At 46.0% G+C, this 14576-nt stretch overlaps 1 protein-coding gene across 3 annotated transcripts in view; it reads right to left on the bottom strand.

The window, feature by feature from the left end:
- SNUPN (snurportin 1) overlaps positions 1996-14576 on the bottom strand; it is a 43361-nt gene continuing 30780 nt past the window's right edge. For all 3 annotated transcript variants that reach the window (XM_018066122.1, XM_005695120.2, XM_018066121.1), the window contains exons 4-9: positions 9965-10069; positions 9637-9733; positions 8394-8491; positions 5903-5980; positions 4258-4338; positions 1996-2587 (exon numbers count right to left, since the gene is read on the bottom strand). In XM_018066122.1, coding sequence (XP_017921611.1) covers positions 2264-2587; positions 4258-4338; positions 5903-5980; positions 8394-8491; positions 9637-9733; positions 9965-10069 — 783 coding nt within the window. In that variant the 3' untranslated portion in view covers positions 1996-2263. The remainder of the gene's footprint in view (positions 2588-4257; positions 4339-5902; positions 5981-8393; positions 8492-9636; positions 9734-9964; positions 10070-14576) is intronic.

Genomic DNA, 14576 nt, shown 5'->3' with positions numbered 1-14576 from the left:
TCATGTTTGACTCTTTTGCGACCCCATGGACTGTAGCACACCAGGCTCCTCTGTCCATGTGATTTCCCAGGCAAGAATACTGGAGTGGGTTGCCATTTCCTCCTCCTCCTGTTCATTTCTTTCATTTCACAGCTAGCGAGTCACCATGTCCTTAAGTCCCACCTCTCTCTTCTTCCATTTCCTCTACAATCTAAATTTGGAGTTAACATTAAAATAACGAGTATGCAATCACAGAAACCAACAACACAACTGTCTTTGAAATGAGTGGCAGGGGGTGATTTCATAATTCAGAGAGAAATATGACCAGGAGACACATTCTATTCAGTGACTGATAAATCATACTGGCTCACTGAAAAATATGAGGGCATATCCCTGAGAAACATCCTTCAAGGTACCATTTAACAGTATCAAATTGTACATGGTGACGTTTGGCTATGGTCTTTGATTCATGCATCTGTCCCCAGAGAGCATTCTTTGAGGGAAGCAGTCCTTCTAGACCTGATTATTTTTGGGCAGAGCCTGGTCAAGTCTCTACTGATACTGGCATGCACAGCTCCTGAAATGATACAGTTGGCTGCTGAAAGCACAAACTAGAGCATCCAGAAGATCATTAAACAGAGACTAAACCTCTAAGCAGCCTACAACATGCTTTTTGGCAAGGGGAACACGATGTTCCTATTACAGAATTGACCTAAATTCAGGAAACAGCTTACTGATGTAGGCATGCTTAAATCTGCGGCCAGCTGGGTCATTATTGGGTAGGAAAGGGGGTTTCTTCCTTCTCCAATTTTACAGTGTCAGCCTGAGTGGCCCTCTAAGAGCCCAACACTGAGGCTAGTTCCAATGGGGCGCTGAATTTATGTAATTAGGCTCTGCTTAACCACAGCTTCTGCCCAGATCCGTTCCCAGAACTGATCAACACAAAGAAACAACTGCATGTCAGACAAGATCTGACCTGGATCCCTCTGAAAATTTCTCCGCAGGATACTAGTACATTGGAGTGGAATAGTGAAGACCTTTTGTCTACTAAGAGAAGTCCTAGAAAGTGGAAAGCAGTATGGGAAGCAGATTGAGGCCACGGGAAATGGGACACATTTCCTGAACAAAGAGCAGAAACTAACTGGTTGGTGTTACAGGCCACCTTCCACCCTTGCAGCTGCCACAGAGCTCTCGTCCACAAATCTGAGTGGACCTTGCCTGTTCAAAGTGCCTCATCAGCTCCCTTTTATCCATGATATAAAATCCAAAACTTCTGTAAAACACACCTTAAACACACAGGCCACTTCCGGTCAGGGCCATCTCTTTCCAGCCTCCTTTCCCACAGCCTCCCCAGCCCCACTTTACCCTCGAGCCATGCTGAACCAACTTCAGGCCCCAGAGCAAGTCCTGCTCAGCTCTGGAGGGGTGCAGCTGCATAAACTCCTGCTTCTGCGAGAAACTTCCCCCTCCTTGTCCACAGAGCACATTTCTGTCCCTCCTCTGAGTCTCAGCCCAGCTCTGAAAGCTCCCTCTGCTCCTCCCAGTCTCCCCTGCCCCCCTTTCTGCACTAAAGCTATCATCCCACTATCTAGATGCTGGTGAGTTTATTTTCTCACTGGATCCTGAGCTCAAGGGCAGGGATGAAATCCTGTTCCATACCACAGCCTACTCTACACCCCTGCACCTAGCACAAGGCTTATTTTCTGGAAGGTGTTCAAATGTTGGTGGAAGCAGTGAATGAACTCTATTTGCATTTTATCTCTGGCTGTGTCGAAACCAGAGAAAATCACACTTGTCTTCTCAGAAGAGGGAACATATTCAAATACCAAGAACTGCAGTTCCTGGTAAGACCTTTTAGAAAATGATGTTACCAGCAGCAGCAACTAGAAACTCAGCAGAATGCTTAAGTGCTAAACAGAGTGAAATGGGCCAACACTTGAACAGTCATGGTTTAGGTAGCCTGAAGGAGTGGAGGTGGGGGAGATTCCTGACAGTCTAAAGTTTAAGAACCACAAATAACTTCTCAAGAATGACATATATTTACACTGTGGATCTGTGATACATTTTCACAGGAGTTGCTGCTCAAGCCAAAGACCACCCAATGTGGGAACCTCCCCCTACTGTTAAAGCCAGCATTTCAGATAGGAGACAAGCTCTTTCCAGCTGGAATGGCTTTGGAAGGTCTGCCCTAAAATGAAGTCACTTTGTTCTTGTGACTGTCCACCTCCTCAGCCTTCCTCTGAAGCAACCACCATCCTGTGGCTCCCAGAGGAGGCTGCCCTGCCTAGTTCTCCATGAAGCTCTCCGGGTGCTTGGGGCTCTGGGGAGGGCTCTTCAGTTTGGGGGTAGACAGGTGCTCCAACTCATAGTGTCCATTCTCAGAGGCCCTGGATGTGAGCTTCCCCATTATGCCCTCCTTCTGGCTCTTCTTATGCTCAATAATCTGCTGGAGCTGGTAGCCAGCATATTCTGGCTTGGTGGTCAGTGGGCAGGCTGGCACAGCTACGCCAAGAACATCTGACACCATGTAGGGGCGCAGCCAGCCCACCAGAGGAGTGCTTCCAGGGCTGTAGTGGGTCTGCTTGTGGTAGAAGAGAAGCCCATCCACCTACAAGAGAGGAAATCTGGGATGAGAAGGGATTCTGGGGCCCATGTCTCCGGGAGAGCTAGGTACACTGCGGCAGTTCCTATGGTCCAGTTCTTTTTTCCTGGGTCACTGCCAGATGAAAGAGAGTCCTCATTTCTCACACATGCATTTCTCTAAATGAAGAAATGGCCTAGAAAATGAAATTTTAATATATAAAGACATACAAAGTACTTTCCCGTTTACAGGGTGCTTTCCTATCCACTATTTCACCCTCTTGAAGTATGTGTTAGTCACTCAGTTGTGTCCGACTCTTTGCGACCCTATGGACTATAGCCCACCAGGCTCCTCTGTCCATGGAACGTTCCAGGCAAGAATACTGGAGTGGGTAGCCATTCCCTTCTCCAAGGGATCTTCCAGACCCAGGGATGGAATCTGTCTCCTGCACTGCAGGCAGATTTTTTTACCATCTGAGCCACCAGGAAAGCCCCATTTCACTCTCTTACCCACCATGAAAGTGTCTGAGAGCTGGGGCTGCTCCGGCTCCAGTTCTGGGGCCTCCCCCAAACACACTGAGGATGAAGGAAAAATCCACCTTGAGCCCAGGTCTTCTCTCCTGATTCCATGTACTTATTACCACCTGGAGGTCCCAGGAGTGGGGGATGTGCTCCACACAGGGAACAAAGCAGGGAAACTGGACAAGCCCCTCCAAGATGCCAGACTGCTGAGTGCAAGGGAAGCAGCCGGTCAAGCAGCCAGCATTTCTGGCTGCCTGAACCTCCCCCTAAATTGTTTGAGAGCTACGTTCTGGGAAACTGTTTTTCTCAACGGGAAGACCTCCCACAGTCCCATATTTTCTTTTCTGTGATTCAGTGACTCATCTTTAAAAAGCATTTATTGTCACTGGGGCATAAGGGTTATAAATAAAGATGGTGTTCTTACCACCTTCTTAATTGACTCCCAGAAATGAAGGCAGCTCAGCCTTTGCTATTTCCTTATTCGGGAAGCTGTGATCCTTTTAGCAAGATTATATTCAGTTCAAGCAAATACTTGTGGGTGACTAGGCAGAATTTTAAAGGATATGATGGGCAAAGGAAGTCTGTGTAGAGGGTACGGGCACATTCTGAGGAGGACAAAAGGCCCCAGGGCTGAGCAGACCCTGAGGGCCTGAGACTTTGAGTTGAGCACTGAAGCCCCGGAGGTCCTAGGCAACCTGGGACAAGTGAGTCACTGCTGCCCTGCCACTGCTCAGCATGCACTGCCATCCCCGGGGACCATCTGCTGGTCGGAGGAAGGAGGATTAGGAGCTCAAAGCCCTGCAGTCTGCCAGCCACAGAAGCGCCTTTACATCATCAGCCGTGGCAGTCAAACATGGGGCTGATTCTCACGCTTGTAGCACACAGAGGACACAGGGACCCAGGAATGGAACCCTCACCTCTCTCTGGGCCTCAGTTTCTCCAGCTGTAAAATGAGGGCGTGAGATGAGCTTTCCTTTCAGGGCCCTTCCAGCTCAGGCCTTCTGACTTATCTGACTCTGAAGGGTCATGAGCACATCCTTTCCCGAGAGTCAGCTTTCAGCCCTTTTTCTGACGCTTTGACTCAGCAAAGTCAGAGGCACTCTTAAGACTCCATGTAGCCGAGTTTCCCTGTGTCCCACAATCACATCAGAGCAATAAAGACAATGGTTTTGTTACCTCAAAAGGGAAGTCCATAGATAGCACCTTACACAGGCTCTCAGGGGTACAAGGGAAATTCTTCAGTCCCACAAATTTAAACTGAAACATAAATTAGAACAAATAATTAGTATATGTTACAAACAATACTGGTTCCGGCAGTTGAAGAGCTAACAATATATCAAAGAAGAAAAATTTAAATCTCACCCTAACTGGCCCCCTCTATCTATCCTCTGAATTACTAGGCATAGAATTCTCAACCTTGTTTTTTACAGGAGAACCATCTGGGAAACTCTTAAAAATTACTGATGCCCAGGCCTCCCCCTGAAATTCTGACTGAACTGCTCTGGGGTGGGACCCAAGCGTTTTTGTTTTTTAAGCTCTCCAGTTGATTTTAACATATGGTCAAGAATGTGAACAACTACCCTGTACTAGGTGTGGGGATTCTGTTATTCTCCCAACAGTATGACAGCTGCCCCAAACAAAGGGCTGGTGAAATGCCACAACAGCAAAAAATTTTATACTAAAGCAACATAACAAAGTGATGAGGATTATGACAACCTCTCAGTCAGATTGCTTGGGTCTGAAGTGCATCTCTGTCAATCATGTAATCTACATATGCCTCCATTTTCCTGTCTATAAAAAACTTCTACTGCGTAGGGTTGTCATGCAGACTCAGTGAGACAGGACACGTAGAGCACACAGAACAGCGTCTCAGAGGAAGCAGCACCCGTGTTCTTCCTGGACTTTATTGATAACGTCACTGGAAGTACTGGCTTCATTTACTGTCCTGTAACTGGTTATCTAGTTGCCTTTAAAAATGCTGTAAGCAACCCAAGCAAATGCCAGTCTATAGAGCTTAACAAATAAAACACAATGAAAATAGCCGTCCTGTGCTTAATCCCTGAGCAAATAGCAAAGACCCTTGGGCTATCATCCTGGACTGTGGGACCTTGGGGAAGGCAGCACCCTCTCTCTGAGCCTGCATCCTCATCTATAAAAAGGGGGAACTCACTAGATGAGGTCACTCTTAGCTCAGACATAAAAGCAGGGGTTCTCAAAGTGTGAGACCAGCAGTATCAATTTCACTGGGGAACTTGTTAGAAATGCAAACTCTCAGGCTTTACCCCAGACCTACTGAATCAGAAACTCTGGGGGTGAAGCCCAGGAGCTTGAATTTCAACAAGCCTCCAGTGGCTATGGATGCAAGCTACAGTTTGAAACCCACCATGCTAGCATTCTAAATAGCATTATTAATAAAAGAAGTTATTAGCACTTTCTATCAACTGCTATTTTTGAGTGCTCACCCTAAGTATTATGCTAGCAAGACTTGCATCATTTACATCGTTTGGGTCACAGAACCAAATAGTTAACTTACTGTACCATCTGTAAGTCAGATCATTGTGCTCTGTAAGGTAGGTGCTATTAACCCCACTAAACAGATGAAGAAATTAAAACCAAGTGAAGATATTAACTTAACCAAATAATTGTTAAAAGCCAAAACTGGAATCTGGATAACTATTAAGTCCATACTTTTCCTACTATGCCATGCTGCCTCAAAAGGAAAAAATAAAGATAATTTTATCCATAATGATTGAATTCAGACAACAGAGCGCTCCAAACTGATCCCCAGAAAAGGCTCTGCAGTCCTAACACCAGGCCTTACTGGATTGAGCTTGGTTTTCTCTCCCAGTCCTTCTTCTTCTGGTAACTTTGTATGCAACCAGTAGAATCGGAAATCAGTCTGCCAAAGAGACAGGGAAAGATGAAATAAGGCTCACTGTTTCATGAACAAAATCTTGTTTTACGAACAAAAACACCCCATTCTAAAAATCTGCTTGAGGCTCCAAAGGCACAGATGCCCAGTTATAAGATAAATAAACACTAGACACTGAAAGCGCAACACGACGACAACGGTTAACTTTGCCGTCGGGTATATATGACAGCGGTTGCGAGCTGCTGATCCTAAGAGTTCTCATGGCAAGGAAAAAAAAACTATTTTTTTCTTTTTTGGTGTCTATATGAGCTGATGGGTGTTAACTTACTGTACCATATATGTAAGTCAGATCACTGTGCTGTGCACCTTGAACTTACACAGTGCTGTATGTCAGTTATACTTCAATAAAACTGTGAAAAAAAGTCACCTCATTGATGAAAACGTAAACCCTCCTCTCATTACCCTCAATTCTGTTAAAACACTGCTATAAGGTCAGGAAGATGTCATAAAATCTTTGGATGTATTTTCCTTAAATCCAAAAGGATTATTAATAGTAGTAATGCCAACATTTATCACTGAAGGCCTACTATGTCTCAGGCTCCATGCTAAGGACCTTACGCACATAATCGTATTAATCATTAACCATCCTCTCCAAATTGTATTGTTACGATCTCCATTTTATGGGTGAGGACTCAGGCGTCACTGGGTGAGATTGCGTCACTCACCCAGGGGCACACAGCATTACCACAGGACCAGGGCTTTGCAACTCCAAAGCACATTGAGTTAACTTTTGTCTTACTTTACCTGAGGGTTAGAAACTACTTTGTAGTTGTAACGTCTCATAAACTACTACTTCTGATACATACCCTTCTATTGATATTTAGGGGCTTTTCTTTTTCTTTTCAAATTTCCAAAAACAAAATAAAAAAAAAAAAAACAGTCTTTTTTCTTTATATTATCAAGATATAGGTGGCTTCAGTTACCAAATTTGTAGGTTGTGAATGTATGTTACGAAACATCCTTCAACAGAATTAAAGAAAAACAGGTTCTGGATTGAATTTGTGAATTCTGAGTTTGGGGCTTGGCTCTGCGTTTGGGCAAGGTACTTAACATCTGTGGCTCTCAGCTTTCATATCTAAACAATCAGGAGTAAAAACAATAGTACATACTTATCTTTTAGAGTTGTTGTAAGGGATTCAGTGAGATCACGCTCACAAAGTGCTTAGCAATGCAGGTCTTGGCTGTTATTTTTTGAATTAGATGCATGTTAAGATTCTGAACTATCACCATCTGGCACAATTTGGAAACCCAGGTTGGGGTAATGGCTTAAGGAAAGCAGCAGCCTATGGTGATAACCTGTGATTTGCATGCTTGGGCCTCTGTGAGGATCACTTGGAGGCTTATTAAAACATAAGCCCCATCCCCATAATTTCTGATTCAACAGGTTGAAGAATTTGCATTCTGAACAACTTTCTGAAGCCACACATTGAGAACTACAATGATAAACTATTAACAACTGAGAGGGAGCATTAAAAACCCACTACTATAAAACTGGACAGAGCTTGCCAGGTGGCTCAGCGGTGAAGAAGCCAATTCGGGAGACGTGGGTACGACCCCTGAGTTGGGAAGGTCCCCTGGAGGGGGAAATGGCAGCCCACTCCAGTGCGCTTGCCTGGAAAATTCCGAAGAAGCCTGGTGGGCTACAGTCCATGGGGTTGCAAAGAGTTGGACATGACCTGGTGACTAAACAACAACAAATAAAACCGGGACAAGGATGGGGGAGCACAGGAGCAGAGATGGACCCTGCGGGGTGACCTGGCCTCTCTCTTGATGACTGCTTGTTACCTGTAAGTATCACCAATCTGAGAAAAATGTTGTGGGAAGGTGAAACTTGAGGGGAGAATATTGGGCGGGTAGCATTTCCTCACTTGGAAAATCTGCTTCCAGAGCTAGCCCCTCAGGGACTCATGCCCTTATCATCATACTAAGGCGGCCTTGACATTCAGGGTCAGGATGCAGCTGGCAAGGAGCAGGGGTGGCAGAAGTCTACCTGATGTGCTTACCATTCCACTTTCTCTTCCTGGTGCTGCCTGCACGAGGCAGCATCCCCTCCACCCGCAGCCTTCCCTGCAGCAAGCCTCCCACACTCTGGAGAGAGGGGAGGCTACAGCGTCCACGAAGTCCCAGCCTATCCCTCCACTCTGTTTCTCCTTCCTCCCCTCGAGAATAGCTATGCTCCCTTAGTTCCTCCTACCTCTTTTTAGAAATGAAGCTAATTTAAACACACTCAAAGATGCAAGGAACATTAGGTGATATTCTTGATATACCACATCCTGTAAACACCAAGAAGCTGGTCACGGACCAAACCCATGTGCTGAGCCACTTTCCTGGGAAGAGAGGAGAAAGCAGGAGAAGACATGAGGAGAGCATCAGTCCTTACCTGGCAGTCATAAAACGGGTGTCCCCGCCAGCACATCACGTCCAGAACGTAGTAGGTCTGGTTCACCTCACTGTAAATGCAGTCCAGGATGGTGTAGTCTGCAGGCAGAAAGTCCGTGGACGGTTCCCATCAGGGCTCCCTCCACCATACTCTAAGGAGCCCCATCTTCGGGGCTTGGGAACTACATCCAACAACCTTCAGTGATCACAGGAAGCCCCAGCACTAAGGGACAAAGTTCTTCACAGCCTTTTCTGGCTGCCTGGTATAGCCCAAAGGTGGCCTGAGGTGTGTCAGCACAGGAGGGGTCAAGGCCATGCCACATGGGATCTCTCAATCTTTAGATAAGGTTTAAGAGAAGCTCAAGTTTGAAGGCAAGTAACTTTCCATTTTAGTTGACAATTACTTTTGAGTTCCTATCATAGGCACTGCTTTCTGTGGGGAGTATTAACTGTAAGTCATCCCTGCCTTTAGGGAAGTTACAATCCAGTTGAGGAGATAAGGTGATCAAAGAGAAAACCAACAGCTGCACTGTGCAGCACAAACTAAGAGAAATGAGAGTTCCAGGAAAAGGGGACTGGACATCAGGAAATGCTTCACGAACAGACAGGATATGAACAGTCTGGTGGGATCCGAGGACTAAAATAACAGGGCAGGGGACAGGGGAGGGCCCATTTCAGGCCAGAGTGAAAAAAAAACAACGGAGGGATCTGGGCTCAGGACAGAGGACAGCAGGAAGCACCAAGGGAGCCTGAGCTGGTAGAGACAAGAGAATTGTGTAGGCCCAGCTCTGCCAACTCCTCGCTGAATGACCGCGGGCAAGTTATTTAACCTTTAGTCTCCTCAGCTGGGCCCAGGTGTGGGGGAGAAGCTAAGGTGAGGACAAAGATAAAGGAGAAAAGGAAATTTGGCAGGAAGCCCCAGCAACAGCTTACTGTATGTTACACTTGGGTCTTCTGAGGGACCTTTCCCCAGAAAATCGCACCTGTCACCTTGTGATGGAAGTCCATGGGGAAGGTGCACTGACTTTAATTCAGGGGTTTAATTCAGCCGGCCTCACAAGTGGCAACTATTCTGCAACTGAGGAGGCCTGACCCTGAAGGAGAGCCCAGTGGGCAGAACAGTATCCTTGTGCAGTTTCAAAGGTGTCCTTTCAAAGTGGGTCTTTAAAACAACTAAGCAAGTAACCAAGCACTGTCTCTTACTGATTATAAAACTTAATAAACAGACAACTTTATGTAGGCACCTTTCTCTGTTGTTGAGTTTCGCCTGTTGCCTCCTGGCAGAAGGGAAGGAAACGTGTTGACACAGTAGCCACTCTTGGTGTAGGCACTGGTAGAACCCTGTGGGGAAAGACAGTTACATCAGGCATCAAGGTCTCCTCCCCTTTTTGCTTCCACACTGCACGGGTGCCATCAGGCCAAGGATGGTTCTCACCAAATCCCTCCCACAGGAAAGCGTTTCAATCCCTGGGCGGGCACAGCTGCCTGACAGATAAGGAACACAGAGCGTGCAGAGAACCCCTAAAGCTGCAGGCCAGGCCCACTGGCACGGGCGTGGGAGCGGCTACTCACCTGGGAAGCCACGATAAGGGCTCTTTTTCCAACAGGGCACACGACCACAATCCATTCCTGCCCCAAATCTGAAGGGACGTCAATTAACCACTCTGAGAGCATTAACTGGGAACACAAAAAATGGTGTTGAAGGTGAATGAGGCTGATGATCCGACTAGAGAACGGACTTGGGGAGAGAACAGCGACAGGTGAAGACGGGATGAACTGAGAGACAGCACGGACACACACTCTATCGTGTGTAACAGAGACAGCGGTGGGAAGCCGCCGTGGACATTTAACACAGGGAGCCCCACCTGGCGCTGTGATGATCCAAAGGCGTGGAACGGGGGTGGGAGGGAGGCTCACGAGGGAGGGGAGAGAGATATATGTATAATTATGACGATGCGAGTTGCTGTATGGCAGAAACTAACACGACATTGTAAAGCAAGTTTCTACAAATTAAACAAACAAACAAAAACAGTCAACAGGAGTATGCTGCTCCTGTGTTTACAGTGACAAAGAATTTATGTCCTGGGACTTCCCTGGTGGTTCAGTGGCTAAGACTTCTCCTTCCCAATGCAGGAGGTCCAGGTCCAAACCTTGGTTAGGAAAGATCCCACAAGATGCAACTAAAGATCCTCCCTGCCACAACTAAGAACTCCAGGCAGCAAATAAATATTCAAAAGAAAAGAAATATATATATATATATGGCTTCCCTGGTGGCTCAGATGGTAAAGAATCTGCTGCAAGGCAGGAGACCCAGGTTCAATTGCTAGGTCAGAAAGATCCCCTGGAACAGGCAATGGCAACCTGCTCCAGTATTCTTGCCTGGAGAATTCCACTGACAGAGGAGCCTGAAGGGCTACAGTCCATGGGGCTGCAGAGAGTCGGACATGAGTGAGTGACTAACACTTTCACTTCATGTATATATTATAATGAAAATACATGTAAAAGAATGAACAGAAAACGGTGGCAGTGGAACCGCCACCTCACTAGCTCTTAGTAATCAACTCATCTCCTGTTCACCTTGAACTTCAACTTCTCACCTTCATTATCTGCATCCATGTACATTCTCACTACCTCACCTACTATACTGGAGGATGCGACCCTCTTTCTTTCCTTACTTTGTCCCCCCAACTACCTTTATCACACCATTATGTTCTAGGGATTATACCTCAGAGATGAATAAAATCGTTTACCTTGAGATGCTCTAAACTAGATCAAGTCCCAAACTACTGACCCAAATACTACACCAAAAGATGTTAGGAAATCTACCTCAAAAAAAGAAAAAAAAAAAAAAAAAGGGCTGTGGTAAAAGGAATTTGAGAAGATCTGCTTTTCCATGAGGAGAAGACAATGGCACCCCACTCCAGTACTCTTGCCTGGAAAATCCCATGGACGGAGGAGCCTGGTGGGCTGCAGTCCATGGGGCTGCTAAGGGTCGGACACGACTGAGCGACTTCACTTTCACTTTTCACTTTCATGCACTGGAGAAGGAAATGGCAACCCACTCGTGTTCTTGCCTGGAGAATCCCAGGGACGGGGGAGCTGGTGGGCTGCCGTCTATGGGGTTGCACTCTTCCATTCATCACTGGTCCCTCCCATCAATACCAAGACTTTGGCCTATCAGGTAATCCCTCCCACTAAATTTATGTCTCTCCCATCTCTCCTTCCCTGTAGGCCACAAAATACACAACCCCTAATCCTCAAATCCAAGGCAAAAATGAAACTTTACACTCTACATTTCTATTAAGCTCTTCCACTTTCTCTAACTATGAACACTTCATATTTCCTGCTACTGCCTTCCCTCCCACTCTGACACCCTCAGTCCAGGTTTCCTACCTCACACCCCGGCCTGACCTCGCTGCAGCCGAGCATCTCTATCCCCGCATCTCCCCCTCCTTCCTGCGCTCCTGGTGTGATGCTCCAGTCACATTCTCCTCGACACACGCTTCCTTGGCCCCGTGACACACCACTTTTCTATTTTTCCTCCAAACAGTCCTCCACACACTCTCCCAAACATGTAAATAATCTTCAGAGGGCTGTTTTGGGTCCCCCTTTTCTTTCCTCTTAGATGCTATCCCCCGTTGGGGTGAATCTCATCTACTTCTGTAGCTTTACTTGTCATTCCAAAGAAGATGCCGCCTAATTCTCTTCTTTTTCATCTCCAGAATTCTTTCCTTTGCTCCAGTTTTGTATTTCCAGCTGTCTACTTGGTATCTCTTTCTCTGCTGGTCCTCTCTGTACCTTAAACTCAGCATATCCAAAACAGAATTCATTCCCTTCTGTACCCCAAGTACTTCCCATCCCTGAAACACCCACCCTTCCCCTTCTGCATTCTGTGCCCAATTAATAATAACATCACCTCCCTCTGTGTTATTCAACCTTAAACCCAAGGCATAATCAACAATCCCTTAAACAATAGTAGTAATATAACATCAAAAGCACAAATGATGAAACAAAAGATAAAATAAGATTACATCAAGCTGTGAAACTTCTGTGCGGCCAAAAATAGCATTAAGAAAGTGAAGACAACCCACATAAAGGAAAATATCTGCAAATCATGTATCTCATACAGAACTTATAAAGACCTCTTACAACTCAATAACAGAAGACAAATAACTCTACTTTTATATGGGCAAAGAATTTGAACAGACATTTCTCCAAAGATACTGGCTAATAAACACATGCAAAGAAGCTCAATATCATTAGTCACTAGAGAAATGCAAATCAAAACTATGCAACAGCACTTCACACCCACTAGGATGGCTATACTCACAACGCTGGACCATAACAAGTGTTGGCAAATATGCGGAAAAACGAACTCTCACACATCATTGGTGGGAATGTAAGATGGTACAGTCACTTTGGAAAAGAGTCCGGCAGTTCCTCAAAAGGCTAAACACAGAGTTATCATACGGCCTAGTGACTCCCTCCCAGGTATATATCCAAGAGAAATGAAAATGTATGTCCTCACAAAAACATGGTAAACAAATATTCGTAGCAGCAATATTCATAACAGCCCCAAAGTGGAACAATTCAAACGGCCATCAACTGATGGATGGAAAAACAAATGTGGTATATCTATACAACAGAATATTACTTGAAAAGGAATGAAGTTCGGACACATGCTACAACATAAATGAATCCTTTTGCTAAATGAAAAAAGCCAGACACACTTTTACTGCCCTTAGTAAACTCACCATCAGCTCTTTTAGCAAACCTAGCTCCATACCACAATCTCTCTCTTCCAGGCCGTTCTACACACTGATGTGGGAGTCATCCCATGAAGTCCCACCTCTGCCCCTAGCTCAAAAATTCTCAGTGCTTCCTCACAGTCTAGGCCGGAGTCTAAATCCCTGTACATATTTCTGCTATATACCTCCCCCAACCCTATGTTGCTCCATCTGCACACACCCTCTGTACATCCCTCCTGAACACATCATATATTCCTCTCCCACCTCTGGGCTCTTGTTCAGCCTTATTGTGCTGCCTGAAACACCCTGAAATGCTCTGTACCTCTGCCTGTCCTACCCACAATTCAAAGCTATCTTCTCTTTCATTAACCTTTTCCTGATTTTGAAACCCTGCTTCCTTCCCTGCTGGAAGTTAATATCACTTTCTTACTGAAAAAAACATACTCTACACTTACTCTAGAAGTGCACGGGCTATTTCCAGCCCATGTCTACTTTCTGAGCATAGCCTAGCTTAACAAAGAACAGGGCCTTCAACAATGTTTGCTGGGGACTTGCCCAGTGGCCCCGTGGTTAAGAGTCATGCTTCCACTGCACAGGTTTAATTCCTGGTCAGGGAACTAAGATTCCGCATGCACAAGGCTTGCTCCACAGAACTCAACTGTACTTTGTCACAGAAGATGTCGTCTGTGCTATATTTGAGGCAGAGGAAGAGAATGGGAGTGTGTGTACCCAGGAACCATATTCTGAAAGTAGGAGAGGATGCTGAGGTGACAAGACACTTGGGTTACAGAGAGAAGTATGCAATAGCAGGGTAGACCCCTGGCCCCACTCAGATACATGCCCTACCTCTGCAATACCTGGGTTGCCTAGAGCACTGGACAGTCTCCATGCCTGCCTCCCCTCTGGCACCACAAGCCACATTGGTTTCTCCTCTGGAATCAGCAGGACACTAAGTGAAGTTTGCTATAGTGTCTGTTATAGTGGTCTCAACCTCAGCTGGCTAGCCTGGGGGTGCTGGGCAGTTCCCAGTGTTCAAGGGCAGCTGTACTTCCAACCTCCAACCACCTGAATGTAAAGATCCAAGACTGGCATATTAGTCCATCACTTGAGAAAGATACCTGGGAGGTGGAGTGGGGCACAGTGCTGGGCTGGGCAGGTCTAATCCAAAACATCTGTATAATGACTAGTAAAGAAAGACAAGAATGAAATCAACTAGCTTATCAATAGCTCAGGGGGGTTTTGGCAGCAGGCCAGAAGCCTTTGCCAACAGCATGGGGTGATGATTCTGAAACCCACTATTCAGATTCCATCAGCGACACCCCTCAGCACACAGAGCTGTAACCCATCTCTTCATCTCAGAAACATTCTGTACATCAGCACTCTCAATGCAGTTCCTATTCTTCCTATCTCGTTCCTCTCTGTTCATGGTAAGTAAA

This window comes from Capra hircus, chromosome 21, assembly GCF_001704415.2.
Source record: "Capra hircus breed San Clemente chromosome 21, ASM170441v1, whole genome shotgun sequence".
Taxonomy (NCBI): Eukaryota; Metazoa; Chordata; class Mammalia; order Artiodactyla; family Bovidae; genus Capra; species Capra hircus.
This window is presented reverse-complemented; position numbering and strand designations above follow the sequence as displayed.